Source organism: Dipodomys merriami, unplaced genomic scaffold, assembly GCF_024711535.1.
Source record: "Dipodomys merriami isolate MVZ:Mamm:240054 unplaced genomic scaffold, mDipMer1.0.p SCAF_35, whole genome shotgun sequence".
In the NCBI taxonomy this organism is placed as follows: Eukaryota; Metazoa; Chordata; class Mammalia; order Rodentia; family Heteromyidae; genus Dipodomys; species Dipodomys merriami.
This window is the reverse complement of record NW_027205048.1, coordinates 6,400,552-6,428,192: the sequence shown is the minus strand read 5'-3', so window position 1 is coordinate 6,428,192 and position 27,641 is coordinate 6,400,552. Positions and strand designations below refer to the sequence as shown.

At 35.7% G+C, this 27,641-nt stretch overlaps 1 protein-coding gene across 1 annotated transcript in view; it reads right to left on the bottom strand.

Annotated features, from left to right (window-relative positions):
* The window catches only part of Nhlrc2 (NHL repeat containing 2), a 57,258-nt gene that overhangs the window by 22,832 nt on the left and 6,785 nt on the right, over positions 1-27,641 (bottom strand). Inside the window, exons 3-5 of the mRNA XM_069988056.1 lie at positions 17,601-18,056; positions 16,387-16,508; positions 10,690-10,819 (exon numbers count right to left, since the gene is read on the bottom strand). Of these exons, the coding sequence (XP_069844157.1) occupies positions 10,690-10,819; positions 16,387-16,508; positions 17,601-18,056 (708 nt within the window). The remainder of the gene's footprint in view (positions 1-10,689; positions 10,820-16,386; positions 16,509-17,600; positions 18,057-27,641) is intronic.

Here is a 27,641-nt window from a genome sequence, read left to right as displayed (position 1 = left end):
CCATACTTAGCAGAGAAAACCTGCAAACATTCCTCCTGTGAACAGAAATGAGGTGAACACACCTCCTAGCAACACTTCTATCTCTGTCTAGCTCAAATGGAGGAGCTCGCTTGTATAACCAAGTAGGAAATAAAAAGCAAAAAGGGAAAGATTAGAAATAAAACAGCAGTTATTAGCAGATGTCATGACTAGGTACACAGGAAATCTTGAAAGTTTTACAGAGGAATCACCAGAATTCATAAGTGAGTTTAGGCAAGTTGTTGAATACAGGTCATTAAATAAAAAATTCTGTTGGTAAGCCAGCAAACAAATAGAAGCAAACCTTTATGGTGTCACTAAAAGACATCAAGCACCTAAAGGTAAATCTAGTAAATCTAGTAATGATATGCATGTCCCCTCACCAAGGATCACTGGTATAGAATGTAGAGAGAGTCTCATGTTCTGTTCTTCGAAGAAACACCCAGGATCATCATCCTTATCTTTTTCTCTCTCAGGTCACATAGGATCTGTCAATAAATCCTATTGTTTCCTTATTCAAAACAGATCCAGAACCTGCCCATTTCATACACCTCCACCTTGCTCTAAGTCAGCAGATTACTGCAAGGACCACCTCCTACCTGGTCTCTCAGCCTGTTCCCAGCTGAGAACACACTCTCTCTTCTACAGGAATGTCCTAGCTTCAGAAGAGGCTGTTGGCATATGCCTGTAATTCCAGCACTCAGAAGGATAAGACATGAGAATTTTAAACTTAAATTCAAGTTGGGCCTGGAATATGTAGCAAAATCCTGCCTCAAACAACAACAACAACAACAGTCAAGAGAAATGAGGATGAGAAAAGGAGAGAAAAGAAAAGAAAAAAGGAAAGGGAAAGAAGGGAAGAAAGAAAACCCAGGAAAGCCAAGTCAGATGAATTTTATGCTCAGCCATAACAGCTTTCAGAGACTGCCTTGGCAAAGGAGAGCGTTGATGGTACATACTGGACTGAAAGTGTGGCCTCCATAGATCAGGCTAGCTCAGCCAGGGTTTGCTTTGTATGCAAAGGCCTTGCACTGATCAAGTATGAGCACTGGTTTTGTCTTGGTTCCTGTGTATCTATTTTCTTTTAGGGAGCAATGGAAAAAAAGTATAGAAGCAGAAGCAATGGCAACATAAGGTGCTTGTCTTTGGGTTTCTAAGTACCAACTTACAATGATGATGATGGTAATATTACGGTAATCATCCAGAACACTTGCTATGTTGGAGGCATGATGCCAGGTACTGTAAATGAATTATTTCCTTTAACTTAAGAAGTCTGAGAAGTCTTATCATCATTTTCATTTTATAAAGAAACAAATTCAAGGAGATTAAATAGTTTGCTAATATTCACACAGCTAAGTCTGGAATGAGTTCATCAGTAAATCTGACTCCAGATTCTAAATGCTCTGATGAGAATGAAAGACCTATAAAAATGAGCTTGTTCTCTGTCCAGTTCCCTGACTGGCCTTTAGTCTTCCTCCCTTCTGCCTTGTTCACTTAGCTCTGACCTATGTAACCAACTACTTTTTCATGTGTGATCAGAGACAGAATCAATGTACCTGAAGCTTCCTACTGCAGGTTGAAAAGCTAAAGAAACCCCATCTGCCCTTGTCTTGGTGCCCTTACCAAGTGGTCTATGGCTGGATATCTCCTAAAAGTACACCTTCCAGTTTCCAGCCTTGTCTAGGTTAGGTTTGGTTTAGATCATCAGCATTTCTTTGTGACTTTTACAACAAAAGATAAAAAAAGAGAATAGCAAGCCCAGTGCATTTGAGGCAATGAGTGCTATCATCTCTCAATCTTCAGTCCTTGAGGTAGGCACTACTCATAACTACCCCACTGGTGAGGAAGTTGAGGCACAGAGGCTGAGGAGTTTGCCAAAAGTCACACAACTATTGGAACTTGGAGCCTCAGGAGGTCTGGCTTCAGAGCCCATGGCATAGCAAGCACCATGCAGCCCACCTTGCATGGAGTTTTCACCGTGCATGATCGTTTATTTCAGTAAAGGCTGAAGAAGCTGTTTTTGCACACAAAATAAGAATTTAAAAAAGGAAAACAGCATGGTGACTTGGCATTTATGATGCCTATGAAACTAATAGGCATCAATGTTAATAATGTATGCTCTTCATTCTGGAGTTGGAATCTAAATCACATAGTTCCATTACTGAATATGGGTATTAGTTTCGTTCCTTCCAACGAGAATGTGGTAATTTCAAACATTTCAATTTCAAATTAGGAGTGTACTTAGTATTACTGACTTTCAACAGTCATGACTAAATATAATTTTTAAAAGATAGATGATGCCAAAAGCTGACAAGGCTCTAGGAATAAGTATTTTTAAAGTAAAATAGCTCTTAGTTATCAATAAAGATTAGAATAGGAATAAAATAATAAAATGTAAAAATCACCAAATTCAGCTCTTAAAAATTCTGTATCATTTTAGGCAGCTATAACCAGCACCGTCTTTCCAGCCTCTATGAAATCCTCTGTAGTGTAAACAGATTTGTTTCCACAGCTTCTACAGCTCCTATGAAGCAAAGCCTTGAGTCAAGGGAAAAGTAGCAAAGTGTCATCCCAGGGCACAGGATGTTACAGCCAGGGTAATGCAGAGGAGAAAACTCAATGCCCAGGGAGGGCAAGGCTCTGCCCTCTGCCAAAGACTCTTGGAGCTCAAGTGGGCTTCTGAGAGGAAAGCAAGATACTTTCAGACAAGTCACAGACAAGGCAGACTATTGCCATCAGAGGAGGGATGGAGGCAATGAAAATGCTCCCGTTCTCCTGTCCTCAGTGCCTAGTCAGTCACAGCCTGCCCAAGACTGAACGGAAGCTGGACCAGAACAACCAGAACAGCCCCATCCCCAAAGCAGACCCAGTGCAAAGTAACAAACAACAGCAGTATAACTGAGGAAACTGCAAGCATGAAGAGGAAGAGCCACTGAAGGGCTCTGTTGTTTTGGGATGGCAGAAAGCTGAGGGAAGCCAGTGGCCACTGAGATGACCTTCAAGCACAAAGACCTGGGCTACAGTGCAATAGCAAACCAGCTTCAGGAAATGGAAAGCTATGTATGGTGTGCTGTCCACAACAAAAGTAATAGTAGAGCCTAGACCAATACAGTTTCTGAAAAAGTGACAATCTCCAACAATAATGGCCCAAAATATTGCTCTCTCAGCCTCATATAAACAATGAGAAGTCCAACACAAAAGCAAGAAAACTACCTATTTTTAAGTGGAACTGGACTCAGATATAACTTGAAGTCTAGAACTACTGGACACAGATATGAAATAACTGTTTACTATGTAAAAGACTAGAAAATAAGGTAGCCAACATACCTAAATAGGTGGAAAATTTCAGCAGAAATAGACTATAAAAAATAGTAAAATAGAAACTTTTTTTTTTTTAAGGCACGAAGAATTTCTTCAACAGACTTGTCAGCCAGCTACACATAGCTAAGAAAAGAACTGGTGGACTTGAAGCTAAATAGAGGAATTACCAAATTAACACAAAAAGAAAAAAAATTCTGAAAGAACACCTTGATGTAATATCAAAGAATCACATATATGAATACTTGAAGTACTAGAAGAAAAGAGAAAGGTAGGAAAAAATATCTGAAAAACAGAATGGCTATGGATTTCTCGAAAATAATGGATATCAAAGCACAGACTCAAGAACTTCAGGTTGGATAACTTCTGACTGTTAAAACCCAAAGGTAAATGTTTAAAGTAGAATAAAAACATGCTTTACATGTAAAGCAATAAGAGAGGAAAAAAGTAAAAGTAAAGTACACCTTTGTGAGGAAAACTATGAGAACCAGAAGATAATGGAGCGAATCCTAAAGTATTAACAGAAAAAATATCAATCTAGACATAGATATAAAGCAAAAATATCCTTAAAAATAAGGGAAAAGCTCAGAGAAATCATACCAAACAGACTTGGATTAAAAGATATTTTAGAAAAGGTTCTTCAGGCAGAAGCAATGATTCCAGACACACTTGAAACTAAGAAAACAGGCACTCTGGAAAACAACTTGGCAATTAATTTGATTCCTAGGCATCTGCCCAAGATAAGTAAAAGACATTATCTCCTGCTCCCCTCTCCTTACACTTGTTACAAATACACACACACACATAAAAGGTTCATTGAGGCTTTACGGTATCCATCTCAAATGTCCACCAGTTGCTTGAAAAGGCAAAGGGTACAGCCATATAAGTGGACTGTTCGTGATTTTAAAAAAGTAAATTTCTGAGGAAGAAGCCAGATATAAAGACTGCTGAGGGTCAGCAGAGACCACTGCTGCCAGTAGCTGGTATGGTGCGGTGATGGTAGTAAGACTGATGAGAACACTGTATACTTTGATCAAAATCCATAGAACTGTCCAACCGGTAAGGATAAAATTTGCTTTATGTAAATTGTACTTCATTAAGAAAAGGCCTGATAAGCACCAAGTCAGTGGGACAAGATAATATTATAGTTTCTCAAATTTCAGACATAAAGATTGAACAACTCTTCCAAAATAAAAATGCTGATTATATTACATAAAATTTATCACTTCAAAAATTTCTGCATCATCTGATTATTTTAAAAGCAAACAATATTTTAATGGCATTTTGTAGCAGTCACAGAGCATATTATCTAAGCACTAATATGGCAGACTGACTGGCAGACTAGATAGATTTCAACCATTAAGGTTGTATAACAAAAGCTCAATTTGTACTGAGGAAAATGCTGATTAAAGGGCCATGAGAGGTTAATGGGATTCAGGCACACTATCCTTTCTACGAAGGTTTCTAAATCAGGTAACATCCGAAGTGTTTAGAGACTAGCAGGGGTCCTGCCCTTTATCATAAAACATTTTTTCAGGTTACCATCTGGCATCAGTGGAATCAACACAGACTTCATCCACATTATAGAAACATGGCAAAACATCTGCTAAAAATGAATTTACTATAGCTACTCATTCATTTTGGAACACAGAAAAGTTTTGATCGTATCTAAAGTGACAACCAAAAAATGATGAAATTCATTAAAAAACACTTTATGCTATTTTATGCTTTTATCACTAACATGACAAGCTTAAATACACAGTTACTATTTAAAATATATACACACATACAAATTACCTATGTATGTTAAATAGTCAGAAATATTTTAAGTACCTTTCTTAATCTCTCCTTGAAGTACATTATTAAGCTAGGGCTCTTGGTCAAGTATATACATTCAGCTGTGGATTTCTCCTTAATATTTCTTATTCTCTTTACCTAATCTTTTTAAAATTGTGTAATCTTAAATTACGTATGCAGAAACACATTATATAAAGTTTCATTACATAAATACCTATATGCACAGTTGTACAAGCTTACAAACATCATCTGAAAACCACAGGTACCTGCTCTTCTTTAAAGTCATCATTCTTAAAATGTTTTGAGGTAGCACACCACTTTGTAACTTCCAACTTGTAACTAGAATTTCTGGAAATATCCAGAAATTTATAGGTATTTTGCAATGATCACAATATTTTACAATACCAAGGTAAAGAATCAAAGATTTAACACTCCTGGGCTAGCATGACCATTGTAACTTAAGGTCCTTCAGACAGTACTTGAAAACCACTTTCTCTTAGGCAGCATTCTGCAAGGTGTTGAGCTTAAGTGCATTCAACAGTACTTCTCTTGCCAAGTACCTGAAGTGAAGATATGTTTAGTTCTAAATTAAATGCAGAAGGATCATCTGTTAAGTTGAATCAGGACTTGGCTCCGTGAAAACTGAACTTAATAAAGATGTAAGCCTTCATAGCACATCACTTGAGTTGGAACCTGATATCAGATACTTGTCAATAAAGTGAGGATTTTTCTTTGAGCAAGTTGGATGCATTGTTAATACAAAGATAAACAACTAGAGATTCCATGTCATAAGGTATGATTGGATCGTAAGTGTTCTTTGCTCACTAAATAAATAGAATTTAGTCAAATACATTCTGTTACGTAATGCAGATTGTAATATAAGTGACAGGTGAAGAACAATTCTTGTGTCCACATTTTTTGCTATGGCATCCTATAGGCAAACTTAGTCCTGTGGCTGTACTTTGTTAGGAGACTTTTTTTTTTAATGCCAGTCCTGAGGATTGAACTCAGGGCCTGAGTACTACTGTCCCTGAGCTTTTTTGCTCAAGGATAGTGCTCTACCACTTGAGCCACAGCTCCACATATATGGCTTTTTGTTGGTTAACTGAAGATAAGAATCTCACTGACTTTCCTGCCCAGGTTGACTTTGAACCTTAATCCTCTGCTGCTAAGTAGCTAAGATTACAGGCATAAGTCCCAGGTTCCCAGCTATGAAAACTGTTTTAAAACAGTGTGTAAGTAGATATGCCATGAGTAAAAGCATGGTATATAATGGGGCTTACCCTTGTGTGCTTCAGTGTTTTGTCAAGAGAAGACTATGTTATAGACAATGAGTATCACGTAGAACAGATCTGGACTAAGCCCAGGCTTGCCAAGTCTCCACTTGCTGAACTCCAATCCCGTGTGCAAGCAAGAAATAGAGGATGAGTTTTGAGATGATTTCTATGTAGTATGATTATGGCAACTTTAATAGATACAGTGGATATAATGTGGCAAAATGCTAACATTTATGACTATATTGTGATATAATTGACTGGTTATATATCACTGGGGGAGGGGTTTGACATTTTAAGTGCAGAATCTCATCTCCCCTTGAGAAATAATAACAACATACCAAAGCAGGAATTTGTATCCACTTTGACTATGTTACTGACAGTTAAGTTTCTAATTCTTTCCATCCTTGAGATTTATGTTCTAAGAGCTCAGTGGTATAAATCCTGGAGGGGATTAAAAATTCTGAGACTGGCTAGCTGCTGGTAGCTCTTACCTATAATCCTAGCTATTCAGGAGGCTGAGATCAGCAGATAGAGGCTAAAAAACAGTACAGGCAGAAAAAAATCCATCAGACTCTTATCTCCAATTAATCACCCAGAACACTCCAAAAACTCAAAAGTAGAACTATGACTCAAGTGGTAGAAGACTAGTCTTGAGCAGCAAAAGCCAAGGAAAAGTGTGAGGTCTTGAGTTCAAGTTTTAGTACATGCATACACACACAAAATCTGAAATTGTCTGGAATTACCGAATGGTAATAAAAAGGATACAGAGTTTTAACTGGTGTATTGAATTCTCTATGTATATCCCCTACTGTCTGGACCTAAAGTTAACCATTCCATTATATGACTCCTTTCATGAGCCACAAGCAACTCATTATTGCTTAAAACACAGAATTCCAAAATATATTTTAAAAAATAACCTACATAAAACATCCAAGTTAAACCTATTAGGTAGAAATTCACTCACTTATTTTATTAATGTTAATATCTTTATAAAGTAACAATAGAAAAAGTAAGGACTTCACATAAAATATCCAAGTTAAACATATTAACCAGTTTTAGTATGGCCTTGTTTGTGATCGTTTGGGTAAATGCCCAAAAGTGCAATTTCTGGGTCATAGGGGAGCTCTATGTGGAGTCTTTTGAGGAACCTCCATATTGCTCTCCAAAATGAACTTTACAACTTTGCTGGGGGGTGGGCAGGATTGGGTGTGGGGAAGGGATAGTAGGGGAAATATAAAGGAGGGTGTAACATGCCCGATAGGAAATGAACTCATTACCTTGCTCATGTAACTGTAATCCCTCTGTACAGTATCTTTACAATAAAAAATATATATTAAAAAAATTAACCAGAATTATACTCACTTGTTTTATGTTAATAGCTTTATAAAAATCACAACAGAAAAAGTCTTTTAATTATTACTTAATCGAAACCATAACAGAAAATTATCTCAAGTATAAACTAAATTATCTTTAAATATATTAAGACTACATGAATCCATTGAAAATGTGACTGTCAATGTACTCTACTTCTTGATTCATTTGTCAGATTGAAGCCATAGACATACCTAGCCATCTCACTACTCACTACTGCTGGGGACCAATGACAAACCAAAATACTAACAGAAGTACTCTGGTTTTGATTTAGTCAATAAGATCATAAAAGTAATGTCTCATCTATTATCAATTGCCTAATGCCTCAGAGTGATTTTTTTTTTCAGTCTTGGAGCACCTGGGCACTGTCCTTAGCTTCTTTTGCTCAAGATTAGCACTCTACCATTTGAGCCACAGCATCACTTCTAGCTTTTCCTGTTAATTACTGAGGAACCAAACCCAAGGCTTCATACATGCTAGGTAAGCACTCTACCACTAAGCCACATTTCCAGCCTATAAAATTTAATTGCTCAGAAGAAAATATATTAATACTGTACCAAAAAATTTAAAAACTAAAGAAAAAGCAGCTTTTCCCTTTAATTTTTGATTTTTCAAACTACAGTACAAGCACTATTCAGCAATATAGTTCATAAATAATCTTTTGAGGTTCTAAAATCACATACCTTTCAATTTAAAGATATCAACAGCTACATTAACTAGAAGATACAGCTCAAATGAAAGATCTCTAAATTATAGGAAAATTATACATTTTGTATATAAAATACATTATCATTGAACTAGCCCACAAATGAAAATATATTAGATAACTAGCAGTATAGTTAGCCCAAATAGCCAAATGCGTATCTCAAGAATTTTTTGTCTTGGCAGTACTGGGGTGACAAACTCAGGGTCTGGTGCTTACTAGTTAAACACTGCCTTTTGAACAACACCCACAGCCCTTCTTGCTTTATTTTTTTAAAACAGTCTCAAATATTAATTAATTGAGGCTGCCTTGGATTGCAATCCTCTTATTTACACTTCCCAACTAGCTGGGATAACGGATGTGCACTACTACACCCCACTTTTTATTGGCTGAGACAAGGTCTTGTAAAGTTTTTGCTCAGGTTGGCCTAGAACTAAGATCTCAATGTTCTCTGCCTCCTGAAAAGCTGGGATTATAGGTGTGAGCTACCACGTCTGGCTCAAGAATATTTTTGAAGCCTTTAAAAAATTATTGTTATTACAAAGGTGATATAAATATAACAGTTATAGTTACATAAGTCAGGTAATGAGCACAGTTTTTATTTTTTAATATGTATTTTTTATTGTAAAGATCCTATACAGAGGGGTTACTGTTACATGAACAAGGTAATGAGTCCATTTCCTATCCAGCATTGCAACACCCTCCTTTGTTTTTCCCCTACCATCCCTTTCCTCCCTACCTCCTCCTTCTCCACCCCCCACCACCCCCACAAAGTTGTAAAGTTCATTTTCAACATAGTGTCTTGTACCTCTCATTGTTACAATGGGTCATCCTGTATCCTTATTTCAGCATTTTGTTGTTTCCCTTCCCCTCCCCATTTTAGAAAAATGTATATACAAGATGCAGGATACCGGAATCAAGTACAGTGACAACAAGGGTTGTGCTATGGGGGAAGAACATACAAAGAAACAACAAAAAAAAATCACATAGTACATTATAAGTACATTAAAAAGAACAAGAAAGATTAAATCAAGCTGGGTGCCAATGGCTCATGCCTGTAATCCCAGCTACTCAGGAGGCTGAGATCTGAGGATCACAGTTCAATGCCAGCCTGGGCAGGAAAGTCCATGAGACTCTTATCTCCAATAAACCACTCGAAAACCAGAAGTGGCACTGTGGCTCAAGCGGTAGAGCGTTCGCTTGAGCTGAAGAGCACAGGGACAGCGCCCAGGCCCAGAGTTCAAGCCCCACGACTGACAAAAAAAAAAAAAAAAGAAAGAAAGATAAAAATCTCTTGTGTCCCTATCTTGAGATTTATTTTGCTTAGCATCAGGTTAAATCGTCATGTGTACATAGCTTTTGGCCTCTTCTGCTTGTTCTAGACATATACTAGTTATTACAGATAAGGGAAACCATGGACCTATGTTTCTTTGAGTCTGGCTTACTTCACTTAATAGAATTTTTTCCAAGTCTTTCCATTTCCTAACAAATGGGGAGCATGGCCAATAGACACATGAAGAAATGCTCAACTTCTCTAGTCATAAAATAAATGCAAATCAAAACAACATTGAGATTCCACTCACCCCAGTTAGAATGGATATAATCAAGAAATCTAATAACAACAGATGCTGGAGGGGATGTGGCCAAAAGGGAACCCTACCGCATTGTTGGTGGGAATGTAAATTTGTTCAACCACTTTGGAAAACAGTATGGAGGTTCCTCAAAAGACTCCACATAGAGCTCCCCTATGACCCAGCAGTCCCACTTTTAAGCATTTACCCAAAGGATCACAAATAGGCCATACTAAAACTACCAGTACAACTGTGTTTATTGCACTATTATTTACCATAGCTAAGATATGGAACCAACCAACCCAGATGACCCTCAGTAAATGAATGGATCAAGGAAATGTGATATGTGTGTGTGTGTGGTGTGTGTGTATATATATATATGGTATATATATGTATATATATGTGGTATATATACGTATATATATGTGGTATATATATGTATATATATATGGTACATATATGTATATATATGTGGTGTATATATATTTGTATGTGTATATATATATGCATATATATACATACACACACAATGGAATTCTATGCCTCCATCAGAAAGAATAAGCACATTTCTTTTTGGACAATATTTTTTGTCTTACTTTTTAAAAGCAAAGGTTAATATTAAATGTTTACATACCCAATGTTCCAACCACGACATCCCAAGGAGAGCTAATGGGCTGCTGTTCTCCTTCGGCTCCTCCTTCTTTATCTGTACCTTGAATTCCAACACCAGCTACAGTGCTCACTTTCTCAGCATTTAGGTCAATCTACAAAAATTTAATGGAAGCACTATATGTTATTTTTTTTCTTTGGTATGTAAAGAATTCCAATAAAACATAATGTTATTTACAACATAATACTTAATAAAAAAGGTTAACTAATTATAGGGGATTGTTATTTAAGTGATTACTATCAATGATTTTCACTTTCTCTCCCATCCATTCCCTATTTTCTATCTCCCCCTGCATATCTACCTGATGCATACTTCTCTCACGAATGCTACTCACCTCATGTTACTATAAAATATTTTAAAAGAAAAAACATTCAAAAAAAACCACGTTTCTTAAAGTTAAAGGTACATATTTCGGCTATTCTCAGCTAACAACTGATATATGTAAGGCTTAATATGCTATGATTTTGATTATTTTAGAAAAAACTGACTGAAAAATAGCTGAATTTTCTCAAGATCCCACAAAAAATTCTGAAACAAAACATGTTTATTAAAATTAAAGGTATATGTTTCAGTTATTCTCAGCTAGCAAGTGAAATATGTAGGACTTAGTATGCTATGATTTTGATTGTTTTAGAAAAAAACTGGCTCAAAAATAACTGAATAGTTTTCCCAAGATCCCACAGCTAGTAAGTCAAGGATCTGAGATTTGAACCTAGCAGTTCCTTGTTAGTATACTGATTCTAATTTACATAATCTGAAAATGGGATGTCCTGCTTTTTAATCTCTGGAGACCCTTTTCCTAATTTTTACTGTGAAAAATTTCAAGCACACATACACAAAATATAATTTTGCAATAGTAAAGTTCTATCAGCATTTTACTTGTTTTATTCAACTACTGTTTATATTTTAAGCATTTTAAAGTAAATCACAAACACCCGTGGAAAACCTCATTGTGGCCTGTTGTTTTTGTTTTTCCTTAGACAGGGTCGCATTAAATGGCCAGGCTGATCTCAAAACTCCCAGGCTTAAGTGATCCTCCCACCTCATCCTCCCTAGTGCTGGGGCTAAGGTATACACCACAACGCCCAGCTTACCATCACATTTAACCTACGATTCCTTCTTAACTTACGACTTTCAATACTTTTTATGTGCTTGTAGTCATCCTTATGTATTCTTTGGAGAAATGTGTTCAAATCTTCGGTCATCTACTGAAGGTTGTCTTTTCATTTTTCAGTTGTAAGAATCTCTATATATCAGATACTAGTCCCTTAATCAATTTGGAAAGAAATGACATCTTACTGTTGAGCCTTTAATGCTAATCCTATTTAGTAGCTACTATTAAATTTTCTGAGCAATAAAGCTTATATTTTAAATACTTCAGAATCTGTGAGGGACTGGTTCCAGAATATCTCTATGGATATTATAATCCAAGGATGTTAAAGACCCTTCTATGAAATGGCATGAAGTAGTTGTAAATAGTCTATGAACATTCTTTTAAATACTTTAAATCATGTTGAGATAACTTAGAATACCCAACACAATGCAAATACTATGTAAATAGTTGTTATGCTTTACTATTTATAGAGAATAATAACAAGAAAAAAATGTGTGTCATCCAGATACAGAACCTGTATATACAGAAGGCAGACTATATACAGAGTGTACTTATATATGGAATTTGTTCTAAATATTTAGGTTTTGTTGCTACCATAGACTAGATTTCTAAGTTTCATTTTTCAAATTATTGCTACTAGTATATAAAAATATGCTCAATCTTCTAATAAGGTGTTTTTTTTTCCTCCAACCTTCCTAAACTCATTTCTTAAGAATACTGACTCCCTACAGTTTTCTATATTCATGACATGTCCCTGGAAAATAAAGACAAATATTCCACTCATTATGTAGTATAATTGTTCCCAGTTGTGGGGTAAAACCTTCAATATTTTGCATGAAATGAAGCTACATGCTTTGTATGGACGCCCTTTATTAGATTGAAGATATTCACTTCCATTCTAAGCTCCTCTATCACAAATAGGTATTATTTCACATTTTTCCCCATTTGAAACAAATGTATAGTTCTGTCCTTTATTCTGTTACTACATTAAAATACTTTCTTTTAGTGATACCTTTTTACATTATTTCTTTAGTACTACAAGCTCCTGAGATTAAAAAAAAAAAAAATCAAGCCGGGCACTGGTGGCTCATGCCTGTAATCCTAGCTATTCAGGAGGCTGAGATCTGAGGATCACAGTTCAAAGCCAGCCCAGGCAGGAGTCCATGAAACTCTTATCACCAATAAACCACCAGAAAACCGGAAGTGGCACTGTAGCTCAAGTGGTAGAGTACTAGCCTTGAGCTGAAGAGCTGAGGGAAAGCGCTCAGGCCCAGAGTTCAAGGCCCACGACTGACAAAAAACAAAAACAAAAAAACAATTTGACCTTATTCTTATTCTTATTGAATCCATTTAGTGTTGATACAATAGGCAGTTTGGGTTGGGCCTTGAAATAGATCTTGATTTAAAAACTGTATCATAAAAAGTAATATGAAAATCACAGACCACATCTTAAAAAAGCACCAGGCTCAAGAGGTGTTACAAGGGAGTTCTAGCAAGTGTTCAAATCCAGTTATTCAGTGAGGCAAATTATTACAAAGTACAGAAAAAAAATAAAGCTGATGATCTGATGAGGTTAGCATGACCTTGATTCTAAAACTACATGGACAGGGTATAATAAATTATAGTCATTTAATTTATTAACATGCATATTAAAAATTACATATAATTTTAGCTAATCAAATCCAGCTTGATGTTCTAAAAATTATTAACTAAAGTTTTTCCTAAGAATAGAATAATAGCTCAACATCAAGAGTCTACTAATAGTCATGACATTGACAGATCAAGGACAAAATATATTACTATTTTAATTTCAATTAATATTTTATTTCCCAAAATTACAGCAAATATTAAATTTTTAGAGAAAATTTTCATACATTTCCTTTAAGATTATAGTCATGACAAGATATCCCCAACCCATCACTACTGATGCTTAAAGCCAATGGAGGTCCTAGCCAGCAATATAATAAAAGAAGTTTAAAACACAAAAAGAATGTGTTTCTGAAGACAATTCTTTACATAAGAAACAACAATGGCCTTTGGCATAAATGAACAAATGATTCCAAAAATTCATATAGAGTTGGGAGGGATACAGTATAGCCAAAACAATCCTGAAAAAGAAAACAGAGGAGCAAATAGACTTTCTGATTTAAAAATTGAGTAAAAGCTGAAACATTTGAAATCATATGGTACTGTCCTAAGGCCAGGCACTGACCAGTGGAACTGACTTGAAAGTCCAGAAATAAACACATACATGCTTTCAACAAGGTTGCCAAGACTCAAGAGAAACAGAATACTCAATTCAATACATAGTTCTGGAATAACGATATACACATACAAGGATGAAGTGGATTCTTACCTCACACCCTAGCTGAAAATCAATTTTAAAAGAATGAAAGACTTTTTTAGGGATGAAAAGATTTACTAGAAAGCTTTCAGATGAAAATACATAATAAACCTTTGTGACCTTGAATTTGACAATGAATTGTTATATATTACATTGAAAGTTAAGCAATTACAGAAAACAGACAAATTCATCATCAAAATTTAAAACTTTTGTCAACTTTCAAGGGATTAGAATAAGTAAAAAGACAACTTGAATCGGGTGCTGGTGGCTCATGCCTGTAATCCTACCTACTCAAGAGGTTGAAATCAGAGGGTGGTGGTTTGAAGCCACCCCAGATAGAAAAGTCCCAGCAAGACTCTTATCTCCAATTACCCACTCAAAAATGGGAAAGTGGTGCTGTAGTTCAAGTGGCAGAGAGCTAGCTGTGAGCACAAAGAGGGACAGCACTCACAACTAACTTGACAAATGTTAAAAAAAAACAAACAAACCTACAAATGCTCTGATAAAGAACTTCTACTGAGAATATATAAGGAATTCTTGCAACTCGGCTGTTAAAAAGATCAATAACTCAAAAAACAAGTGAAGAATCAACAAATCATTCTCAAAAGAAGAAATACAAATGGTAATTCTTCACATTTTTAGTCATCACAGAAATGCATCAAATTCACAGTGAAATGTCAGTTCATATACAGTAGAAAAGGAAATAACAAGTGATGATGAGTAGAAAAATTGGAACTACATACAATATAGAATGTTTACGAGCAATATAATATAGAACTCAGGAATCCTGAGTTGTACTAAAATGTATGAGAATAAAAATGCAGCCTCATGGTCAATATTCCAAAGCCCATTAAGTTCCAAAGCAGGAGAACTAAAGATGACAAGCACATTCAAGGGAACACTGAAGGCTAGCAGCTATCTTATTACCTTAATACATGGTTAAATGTCTGTAACATTCTGATACATTACAAAAGTAACTCCCAAAAGAAGTGATAAAGAAATACTGCTTTTTAAAAGCTTAATAATAACAAAATCACTTTCAGTAAAGGAAACCTTAGTCCAATGAAAATCAATGCTAAGTAAGTCCCTACACCACTAATATTCAACAATCTGTGAGTCAAAGACTTTTTAAAAAACACATGTACATAATACCTGTTTTTACCAGTAGGAATATATGTTTCATTAGATATTTGTTTATCAATTCATTTAAAAAATATCTACTGAACACCTTCCATAAGCCAGTCTCTATTCTAGGTGTTAGAATTTCAGCAATAAAGAACATTTTTGCCCACCTGGAGATTCATAATGAAGTATATATTATATATTTTATGTATGTATTTGGTACTATACATATATTAGGTGACACCGTTAAAATGAGGCTAAATGTCAACACTGAAAGAAACAGAAAAGCAAGGAAGTATTTGAAATAACATATTTATTCTACAGGATGGATTAGAGGAACTTGCTTACTTATTTTCCCTATAACATCTTAAAGAGCAATGGATTATAGACAAAATTACTACTGGCAGAGAATGTTTAAAATAACAATAAAATATGACTATCATGTCATTTATGTGGTTAATATAGAATTAAAAGAAAGCCTGCAAAAAACACTATATGCATATACATATACAAATGGAATTGATGGCTAGGGGAAATTTTTAGCTTTATGTATGAATTGGTATTTTTTAAACAAGAAAATACACAACTTTTAACAAAATGACATCAATTTTATATTAGTTAATTGACTTGTAATATTTCCAGCCAAAGCATAAGAATTGAAGGGAGGTAGAAATATACCATTTTTCCCCCATATTTGAGAAAATTTAACAGGAAAGGACAAAGGATCACACTGTTAACTAGTGACTAGGATAATGAGTCTGCTCAGAATGAGCAGACTGGGGTATTAGTCATATGACTTTAAGACAAAGGATAAAAGAAAACTCAATAGGTTTTACTTCTGTGGCAACTACATACTCACAGAACAAACAAACAAACAAACAAACAAGATACGTAAGAATTAAAACTAAAGCAAGTTCCTCTGGAAAATATCTGAAAAAGACACTTTGACATAGTTAAACATGGCCATTTAATTTCTAACATTTAAAGTAGTACATAATTATCAGGGTGTTTTTTTTTTTACTGATATATTAAAACTTTATCTTAAAATGAAAAATTACGTTTCCTTTTGTTTTTAAATTACCTTTCTTATAAGGTGGTTTTCAGTGTCTGCCACATATATAATGTTATCCACCATTGCTACACCCTGTGGAGAGTTAAAAGATGATTCTGAAAATATCCCATCTTTTCTTCCAGGATTAGGTCCTAAAAGACAAGATAGCCATGAGATATTTTTCCTTAAAGTGAGTGCAAAGTAAACCCTTCCAAAGCAAAAATAAATCTATATTTAATGCTGAGATTTTTAAAGTAAATAACATGCTATTGCTTGCTCGTTACTAATCATTAAAATACTTCCCCAAATACCTAATTTTCTCAAGAGCAAGTTGTACTAACAACAAAGCTTACAGTACAATAGTTACTAGAGTGTTTCACTAGCACTTATCAGAAGCAAACAATTTTAAAAGTACTTTAAATACTTCTTACATAAACTAGAAATTTAAAAATAATTTCAATCTTATATAGTATCTATATGCAATGATTTTTTTTTAAATGATTTTGAAAGACAGGCTCCTTTGAGTAAGAAAAAAAAAGGAAATTATATACTTTTTCCCTAGAAAAATACACATACTTAAGAGTGCTGCAAACAATCCTAGCTCTGACAAACATCCAAGCATTTCTTGAGTCAGGAAGCCCAGGCTAGGCTGAGGATGCAGCTCAGCGGTAGAGGCTTGCCTGGCATGTCCAAGGCCTGTGTTTGGTCCTCAGCACTACTCCCCCACCTACCCCCACAAAAAAAGAAAAAAGAAAAACAAACAGGTTAAGACTCCTTCCTACCTATTAATTCACCTTGTCATACAGTCCAACAATATCTCATACACACTTTAAGAAAGATAAAGAGTAATTCTGGTCTAAATGGTAACCTATATCTCCCTTCTTGCCTTGGCTGTAGTTCAGTCATACAGAGTGTACATTAAAGTGCCTTCCAAGCAAGCATAAAGGAAAAAGAAATTAAAATCCATACACACACATATTTCATAAGACAGTAACTATGACAACCTTTTAGGAAACAAGATGGGACATACTGATAAATTTTAAAACTATATTACTTAATCATTCCCTCCTTTTGAGATGGAGCTTTGTGGGTATTTTTGTTGTAAAGAGTTCAGATACTACATATTAATTAACAAAATAATTCTGTAATAAAGTTACAAGCCAAGGCAAGTCAACTCTCTATATTTACCTCAACTACTACTTTTACACTGCAAAACATGTCACAGAACAATTAGCAAACATTACCTCCAATACTGTGTTGAATTTGGCCATTCTTCCAAACGACCAAAATTCTGTGATGTCCAGTATCTGCTATCACCAGTCTATTGGATGCACCATCCACTGCTACTTTGCCAGGAAACAGCAATGGTGATGGTGGCAAAGTGTCTTTGTAGAGTCTTATTCCAATCTTCTTATCTCTGATCTGCCCCCTGTCTTTGTAATACTTTAGAGCTATTGAAGTATATAAAAACAATTTATCTTTGTGTCCCTCTCCAATCAAAGAAAACAACATGTTTCCGCGGGGTCCAAGAATGACCAGAGTTGGCCAGCAGGAAACTTCCAGTTCTTGCCAAAGGCTGGCATCTGCATCATTAACCACAGGGTGTGTAATATTGTATCGGAGAACAGCACTCTTAATGTTTTCCAGGACTTTTTCATTTGGAAACTTAGCTGAGTGAACACCAACAACCAGAAGACCATCTGAAAGGGGAAGAACGAATGTTAAATACTATAAAATACTAAATATGATCAAATCCATATACTATTGGAGGATTATAACTATTATGCCTTTTAGATAGATAAAGCTATTTAAAAATATAATCTAGATTATAACTATTATGCCTTTTAGATAGATAAAGCTATTTAAAAAATATAATCTATGGGCTGTGAATATATCTTGTGGTTCAAGTCTCGACTAGGACATGCAAGGCCCTGGGTCTGATCCATAGCATCACCCAAAATAATAATAATAATAATAATAAAGTCTCTTGTTTATTTTGGTGATACTGAGGTTTGAACTCAGGGTTTTGAGGTTGTTAGCAGGTCTTCTACCACTTGAGCCACATATGCAGCCCTTAAAGTCTACTGTCTAATGAAAATGTTTCATTTTTTTCAATTTTCAATAAATCACTTAGAAATTCAGAATGACTATGACTACATTTTTTTGAGTATTTATTATCATAGTATTCTCTTAAATAATCTGACCTAACTTTCAACGGAGATTAACAAAATGATTATAATCTGTGTTCCCATAAATTCTTCAATTTATTTAAAATTCCCATCATACAGTTCTTAGAACAAACTTGTGAATAGAACTGCCAAAAATTAAAAAAAATTATTTCTTTTACCTAATCAATACCTTATTTCAAGAAGTTAGCTGGGTATGGTAGCCAATGTTTCTAATTCCAGCTACTCAGGAGGTAGAGATCAGGAGGATTGGTTTGAGGCCCACCCAAACAAATAGTAATACCTCTATCTCAATAGACAAGCTGGAACTGGTGGTATATTCCCATTATCCCAGCTATGAAGAAGGCATAAGTAGAAGGATTACAGTTCAAGAGCTATAGTTTTAGTGGTAGAGAGCCTACCTAATCAAGTGGAAGGGTCTCGGTTCATATCCCAAACTACTTAAAAAATGGAGAAGTGGTTGGCTGGGTTTGAGTGAAAAGCTCAATACTACTATCAAGGTAGAAGTAATAAATTCAAACATACCTATAAATATACCTATCAAACTACTCAATCAGCATGAAGATCAAATAAAACCACACAATTTCTTCAAACCAAAACAAAGGCACACACACGATTGTTTGAGGGTTTAGTGCACAAAAGTGGGTAAATTATAGTGGGGTCAAATTGAGAAAATCCTACCATATGATTGTAGGGTTCTAGCTGACCCTCTAATGCCCCTAGTTATGTCCTACTGTCATGCAGATGGCTAAGATTCCATCTGCACTGCTAGCCCAAAGAGCCAGGGAAGCTGGAGAGTGTGGAAAAAGCCATTCTCCACTTAGGAGTTCACATACTCTCCAGGCTTACTAGCTCAACCTCTAAACACCACACATGAGACAAAACCAAAAATATGTAGCAAATGCTTACACAACTGGGAACTGAATTACTGAGTTAACAGGAGAGACAGATAATGGAAGATGAGTAGAACTTACCATATGAATGACTACTGAAATAAAACTATCAATATTCTCTACTGGACTGTAACAGAACCCCAAGTCTATATACAGAACATTTCAATGTTCAGTAAACAAATCAAAACTATCTGACACTTATAGAGCAAGGTAATGTAACTTACTATCAAAGAAAAAAAAACAACACAACACCATAATCAAAAGACATCTGACAAAACCCAGAACATACTTTATTTGGCAAAGACTACAGCAATTATAACTGTGCTCCATAATAAAGGAAAATATATATGAGATGAATGAAAAGACAGGAAACATAAACAGAAGAATAGTGACCACTAAAAAAAATTTAAAACCTTAAAACTGAAAATAAACATTTGAAATAAATTCACTGAATGAGCTCAATGGCAAAAAGGCACAGAGATCAAAGAACCCTTCAGGTAGTGCAGGAGAAATGACCCCAAGCTAAAGAACACATAAGAAGGAGACAGAATGAAATGAACACATCAGTCATCTGTGGAATAGTCTAGACAGCTACAGTATAAATGCAATACCAGAAGGATAAAAGAAAGAAACTGAAGCAGAATAATGCCTAAATTTCCAAAATTTGGTTAATGATTTAAAATCAGAGAATTCAGGGTCAACATATGGCAAATAAAACCAAAATTTCAAAACATGTCTAGACACACCATAATCCAACTGCTTAAAACTGAAGATTAAGCACAACAAAGACAGAGAAAAAGATTCCGAGTGTGGCCGCCTGAGGACTGGAGGGGTGTGGTGGGAAGGAGTGGTGGTAAACTTGTAAAGAATATTCCTTAACCTCTCTCATTATGTTTTCTCATCTGTGAAATGAGAGAAATGTCAGTGACTGCTCCTAGGTCAGGTAGACTAAAAAAATTCACATAAGGCATTTATAATAGTGCCTAAGTGTGTAGAAATACCTCAACAATTTGGCCATTACCATTTTTTAAAGCTGTTAAGTACAAAGATAGCCAAGTAAGAATACAAATGTCTATAAATGCTAAAACAGTATAATAGAGTAACCAAAGAAATCCCATATTGAGAACCAGAACAAATGTAACAATATACATAATATTCAGATGGTTATACACAATATTCAGATGAATACATATGAATGGGCTGGCTCCTCCATTAAACAAAAAATTATTTGGACAAACTATGTAAGACATTCGTCTAAACAAGAAAATCTAAAAGGCTAAAGATAAAGAAGTAGGTAGCAAATGAGCTCAAGGAAACACAAGCACTGCAGGTACTTCAGTTCCTCCCTCAGCTTCTCTAGCACCTGAGCCAGGTGAGTGTCTAGGTCCACAATAAATGCACCAGCTTGTGATCTCATTAAGCAAGCAGAGCACTACATAGGCTCCAATTCATGTTCTATTTGGTCTTTGCCTTCTTCCCTTCTTCACATATCTTCTTTTTTAACTACCTTAACTTGCCATCTGCAATCCGAGCTCCTGGTCCCAGAAGCTACAGCTCCCTACTTACCTACAATTATTCTCCTACTATTTCTCAGTACTCCTAGTTGTTTTGCTTCTCAGATCAAATCAGGACTAATACACAAACTACCACAGCTTCATCTTGGTCTTAGTCGTGACTTATATATACAAAATCTTCAACTCTCATGGGCAGTTTTCCTAGCTACCCCATATTGGATGAAGCTCTCCTAACCAGAAAAGGCACATGTGACAGTATTTTCTGAGTTCTTGGATAAACTGTTTTTTATAGGCATTAATGGACAAATGATTGGCTGTGATAGTCCTGATTTGCACATCTTTAGACTCCTGAAATGCTGCCTGGCCTTATGTTATTTGTGAAGTCTAGTTTATGTCTGTTTGGAGGTCTCAAAGTCTTTTTTTTTCCCCCCCAGTCTTTGAAGTCTAACAGTTTTATTTGGGCTAATTTTCCCTGATACTCAACATGCCCTTTCAACATGTAGATTCAAATTGCTCTCATTTCTACCACTTTTTTTTTTGCAGGTGGCCGGGGAGGTGGATTTTAATTACAATTAGTTTTGATTGGTTGTTCTGATTTTCTTGAGGTATCCAAGTAGTCTTATGTTGGCCCTCTTTTGCCTGTCTGCCAGTGTAATCATTTTCTCCCTACACTTTTTAAACTTCTTTGTTTAGCTCAGTTTCATTCTCAAGGTTTTCCTCTCTGCTTTGTTTCAACTGTCCCTTACTACGTTCCATATGAGTTTATTGTCCCCTGAGCATTTTGTAATTCAGTTTTTGCTAATAAAATTTGGAACTTGCTTTTCTTTCTGGAGTTCAAACAACACAAACATTTTTCCTTTTCCTTTTTTTCCTCCTTTTTAATCTATTTCTTAGTTATACATTCCCGATTCAAGTCAATTTTCATTATTCCTAAATGCTGTTTGTAGACATTGAATCCAGTAAGGAGCACTGTGTTACATCATGTTCTTTGGTCAATTTTGTCACTTTTTAAATGAGTTTTTTTAATTCAAATTTTATTGTAAAGATGGTGTACAGAGGGGTTGTTACAGTTAATAAATCAGGTAACGAGTACATTTCTTTTTTTTTTGTCGGTCGTGGGGCTTGAACTCTGGGCCTGGGCGCTGTCCCTCAGCTCTTCAGCTCAAGGCGAGCGCTCTACCACTTGAGCTACAGCGCCATTTCCGGTTTTCTGGTGGTTTATTGGAGATAGGAGTCTCACGGTTTCTCCTGCCCGGGCTGGCTTTGAACCGCGATCCTCAGATCTCAGCCTCCTGAGTAGCTAGGATTACAGGCGTGAGCCACTAGCGCCCGGCCGGTACATTTCTTTTTTAACAGTGTTACCCCCTCCTTCATTTTCTTTCACTCCTCTCATCCAAGTTGTAAAATTCATTTCCAACATTAAATGCCTAGAGAGTATCACTGTTGAATTGGTTAACCCTTTGTCCCATTGTTTCTATGATTCCTCTTCCCTTCTCCAAATAAAATAAAATTATATAAGACAAAGGGCACAAAAAACAACAACAAAACAGTGATATCAGGGAATAAACCAAAGGGAAAAGAAATCGCTGCAAACAGTACAACAAAAAAATCTTCACTTTCATTTCTTGAAGTTCATTTTGATAAGCATCATTTTATATGTTCATATACACATAGCTATTGAGTTATTGTGGTCCTGAGAGTTTTCATGTAAGCTTTTTACATGAGCTTTGTCATGGATGGGATCTGCTTTGTTCCTCTTCATTTATGGGCAGGGTTCCTAGTTTGAGAGCGCCCTCTTCTGACAGTTCTTTTTACCGTGCACCTTCACTTAGGGGTAACATCCTTGAAGCCAGGGGTTGGTAGGCCTTTCTCTTTTGTTTCTGCTGGACCCTCTTCTATTTTATTTACTTCTGTCCCTACAGAGGTCTGGCTCCAAGGAAAACCACATGATGATCGCCCCAAAACAGTGCTTCTCTGAGATTTCTAATTTTAGTCCTTATCCTGCTAATAGTTGGTGCTATGATGTAGTACATCTAAGTCTTTGCAGAGTACTTTGAACTTTGTACTCGAGTTTCTCTTTCTGGGGCAAAGTACTTTGCCCAGTCCTCCAACCATTCTTCTTTCTTCATGGAGCCTGTGAAGCTTTCTGTTCCTATTTTCAGCACCTACAGACTTGATGTAGCAAGCCTTTTAATTGGAATGTAGTTTTTCTCCAATCACATGTGATATAAAGGCCATGTACTATTCTGTTTCCTAGTACTGTGAAATGCAAGTCAAGTGTTATTTCTGTTTGGAGAGGGCAAGTAGAGAGATACAAAATTAGGTGGTCACCATTTTACTTATCTTGAAATAGTAGACTCATTCCTTTTTTTTTGTAGCTGCTGTTTTAAACACTGTTTGTAACTGACTAAAGCAATATGCTATTTTTATTGTAAATTAAATATTTGTAACTGAGTACTAAAACCAGCCTTTTATGTAATGGAGGAACACAGCAGCATTTCCAGTAGAAAGAGGAACAAGGCAAAGGTGTTTGCTGCCATTTCCACTACTATCTGACAAGTGGGGGTTTAGCTAACATAATTACACAATTAGAGCCACAAGAATTGGAAATGTTTTGTATGTAGGTGAGATAACAGTATATCAGGGAAATTCTAGAGAATAAGTTATATACAGAAGAGATAGGATATGAATACTAGAGAAACATTTATTTATACCTATCTACTTATCTATGAATATACATCATCATCATCATCATCTAGTATATCACTATATTTTATCTGCCTATCATCACTAATACCACCACCACCAATACCATCATCTTATCTGTCATGATAAATCACAAAGACAATTGGTAAATATCTATTCCTCCCACTTTTTGTCTTAAGAATCTTAATTTTAGTAGTCTTAATAATACTCACTTTTCTCAAAGTGATTTTGCTTTCCATTAAGTATATGTAATAAAAATGCAAGTATAAGATTCTTCCCTGTGTGAATTTATTTCCAAAACAAAGATTAGAACTAAGCCACTTAAAAGAAAACACAAAAGGAAAGAAGACAGTAGGAAGAAGACAGGAAAGTAGGTAGGGAAGGAAAAAAAAAAACATATTCCAAATTGTAATTGTTTCTAAAATATCAGCAATAAAATAACTTTCAAGAATAAGCCATTTTTAAAGCTTCAAAGGTCTTATTTTTCAGAAAAGTATTCAATTAGGTACACAATTAAACTTTATTATAATTGATTCCAATTGGATTTACAATAGAAAGTATAATCCTATAATAATTTAGCAGGTAATCATACAGGAATCTAGGATGAGAGTATTTGAGACATATTTAGACATTAAAAAAATAATAAACTATAGACGAAAACATTCTGAGCTCTAAAAGGCAGGCGTGAGTTCCAGACAGAAAAGACAAGAAGCTCATGCCAGGCATGGAAGGTGTTAAGGCTCACAGTTGTAACAGCAAGAGCAACATTGACATGGATGAACTGTAGGAAAGCCAAGGAGACTACATTGGCTTGGGGAAGAGGCAAAGAGCAGAAAGAGAACTAGGAAGTTCCTTTTTAGACTAAGAACAGTAGAAACATTGAACACATTTGAACGTTAAATTGAAGCAAGTATCAGAAGCAAATTCAAAAGACCATAAAAATGGACAGGCTAATGCCTGTCTAAACTCCCTAAGAAATATGCCATAAATTGGCCAATATTTTCCTAGGACCTTAACTATTTAAGAACACAAGATAATAGAGTGCTAGAAAAGAATATAAATCAAGTATAGAATAATTAGCCCAGCTGCCTGAAACACCTACCTATCTATCATATTGGCTCTTGCCTGGTATCTGGGCACAAAAACTAGGGGAAACTTCCTGCCATACTGAGAAATGGTAAGAGTGGCTTACTGCCTGTCAGGAACTTTAGAACATGGCCATCAAGAAGTTATCCACGTGACTATTCCAAATAAAATCCCTGGGACCTGAGCCTCTAATAAGGGACCTAAGCCTCTGGTAAGAATTAGACGTGTCCCATGTGGCTCCACTGAGACAGACCTTGGGAATCTTGTCCTCCAGTCTCCTCTGGATGTAACCTCAGGCATGCTTTTCCTTCCATAGTTTGTCTGCACACACTATGGCCATGAATACAACTCTTCATGGAATCCTGAGTCCTCCTAATGAATTACTGAATTGTATCACAATGGAAACTCTGACACAAAGTAAAATTATGTACTAAATCACTTAAGACTGTTTCATAAAAAAGTTGAGTGTATTTTTTTAGTTTTTCAAAAGTATAAAACAGGAAAAAAAGCACATACTACAGAATATTAGTATTTAATCAATAAAAGTCAGATTTTGTTATACATTGATAAATACCTAACAATCATACAGTAAATATACAAAGTTTTCCTAATAAATGTTTTCTCATGAAATGAGTGCTTTGTTTTAGATAACAGCCATAAATTTGGGTACCATATATCATTAATATATACAGTATAAATAAACTTTAAAAAACTTAAGTAGAAAAGGAAAAAAAAGACACCAAGGGACTTAATCAGTTTAATATAAATATGTACTAAATTATTAACAACCTAGGACATAAGGCAAAGACACCAAGGGACTTGGTCAGTTTAACATAAATACGTACTAAATTACTAGGACATTATTTTCTTTAAAAAAATGTTAATTCCAGAAAATGAAAACCAGAGGGGTTTTTTGCTGTTTTTCTTTCTTTTTTGTTCTGTATGTTTGTTCATATGTCTTTGGGAGTAGAAGGGAAGGCACAAAATTAGAAGGACAAAAGGTAAATAAATATACTGGAGACACTGTTGAAAACAGACTATAACTTGTGGGTGGGATGGGAGGGAAACACTGGGAGAGACAGTGAGGAAAGAGGTGACATTGTCCAGTAAGAAATGTACTCTTTACCTGACTTATATAACTGTAAAACCCTCTGTAATCACCTTTATAATAATGATTTAAAAATTAAAAAAACCATGGAAACATCAGAATAGCTTATTGCTATCAAGCACTGTTTACTTTCTGCTTTAAAACTCATGAGTATTTTCTATGTGCTCCTGGGAAATAATACAGGTCATTACTGAAAAATCACAGCTTAAAATTGGTAACAGAGGAGAGAAAATAGTTTTTAAGTTGACCCTCTTTCAAGGTGTTTTAAATTAACAAGCAATTCTCCCTTCAGTTGAGGCCTTTTGGCTTGTAGTAAAATGAATCGCATATTCCAAGGAATTTCAAATACACTCCTGACTTTAAGAACATAAATAGGACTATTTCAGATATGTTCTGAATGTATCAGATAGTAACAGGAGACAGCTCCAAGAGAGCAAATTTAACTTTCCTGTGATGTCTTGGGTACGCCTCCTTTTGTGAATATGAATTGACTTATCTTTTCATAACATAAACCAGGATTTTCATGTCATAGCATATTACTGCAATTTTTGTGAGGTTTTTTTTTTTTTTTTTTTTTTTTTTTTTGTCAGTCATGGGGGTTGAACTCAGGGCCTGGGTGTTGTTCTTGAACTCTTGCTCAAAGCTAGTGCTCTAGCACTTTGAGCCACAGTGCTACTCCTTCTGTGAAGTTATAATGTTGAAATTACTTCAAGGCTTAAAATTTTATTCCACAAACAATATTCTAAGAGCCAACTGAAGAAAAACAAGGCAGTCTCTCAGATTACAGGATCACTGGAACAAATGAGCTATTAGGATAACAAAATACATTCAATGGCATGCTAATAAGCTAGCTCTTTGATTTCAGAGTGATATAAAAAAACTCAAATTTTAAAACTCCCCTGGCTTGTACATGTTGCTATCCCAATGAAAATACTCTCATTAGGGGCTAAGTTAAGCTTATAACTGGCTCATATTCAAATTCTAAAACTTAACCATTGCTCTCACTAGTTTGCAGGATTCTGTACTGACCCACCACCCCAGTCCTTACCCACCCCCAGAAACAAATCTGCCCTTATAATATTCATTTTAAAAACAGGGGTGAAGCCCCATGATTGTGTTTTTACAGGGTTTTCTAAAGAACTGGCTGCTTAGCTTTTTTGGGGGGTCAGTTGTAGGGCTTGAACTCTGGGCTTGGGCACTGTCCCTGTGCTCTTCAGCTCAAGGCAAGTGCTCTATCACTTAAGCCACAGCGCCAGTTCTGGTTTTCTAGTGGTTTATTGGAGGTAAGAGTCTCATGTACTTTCCTGCCCAGGTTGGCTTTGAACCATGATCCTCAGATCTCAGCCTCCTGAGTAGCTAGTATGACAGGTGTGAGCCACTGGCGCCCAGGTGCCTTAGCATTTTTAAGTGTACTAATTTCACAATGTTCACATTGTGTAGTCATCAACTCCATCAATCTCCAGGACTTGTCATCCTGCAAAACTGAACATACACTCACTTGTAAGTCTCCAATCCCCCCTCCCCCACCCCCCCCCCCCCCACTCCTTGTAACCATGGCTACACTACTGGCTTTTTCTAGGATTCTGACCATTCTAAATACCTCTTGTAAGTGGACTTGTACCATATGTCTTTTTATGATTGGCTTTTATCAATTACCATGACATTTGCAGGGTTGTCAAAACTTCCTTCTTTTTTGAGTACTAATCCACCGTGTGCACATACTACATTTTCTATATCATTCATCCATCAGTGGACACCACAGTTGCTCCTACATCTTTGCTATTGTAAATAA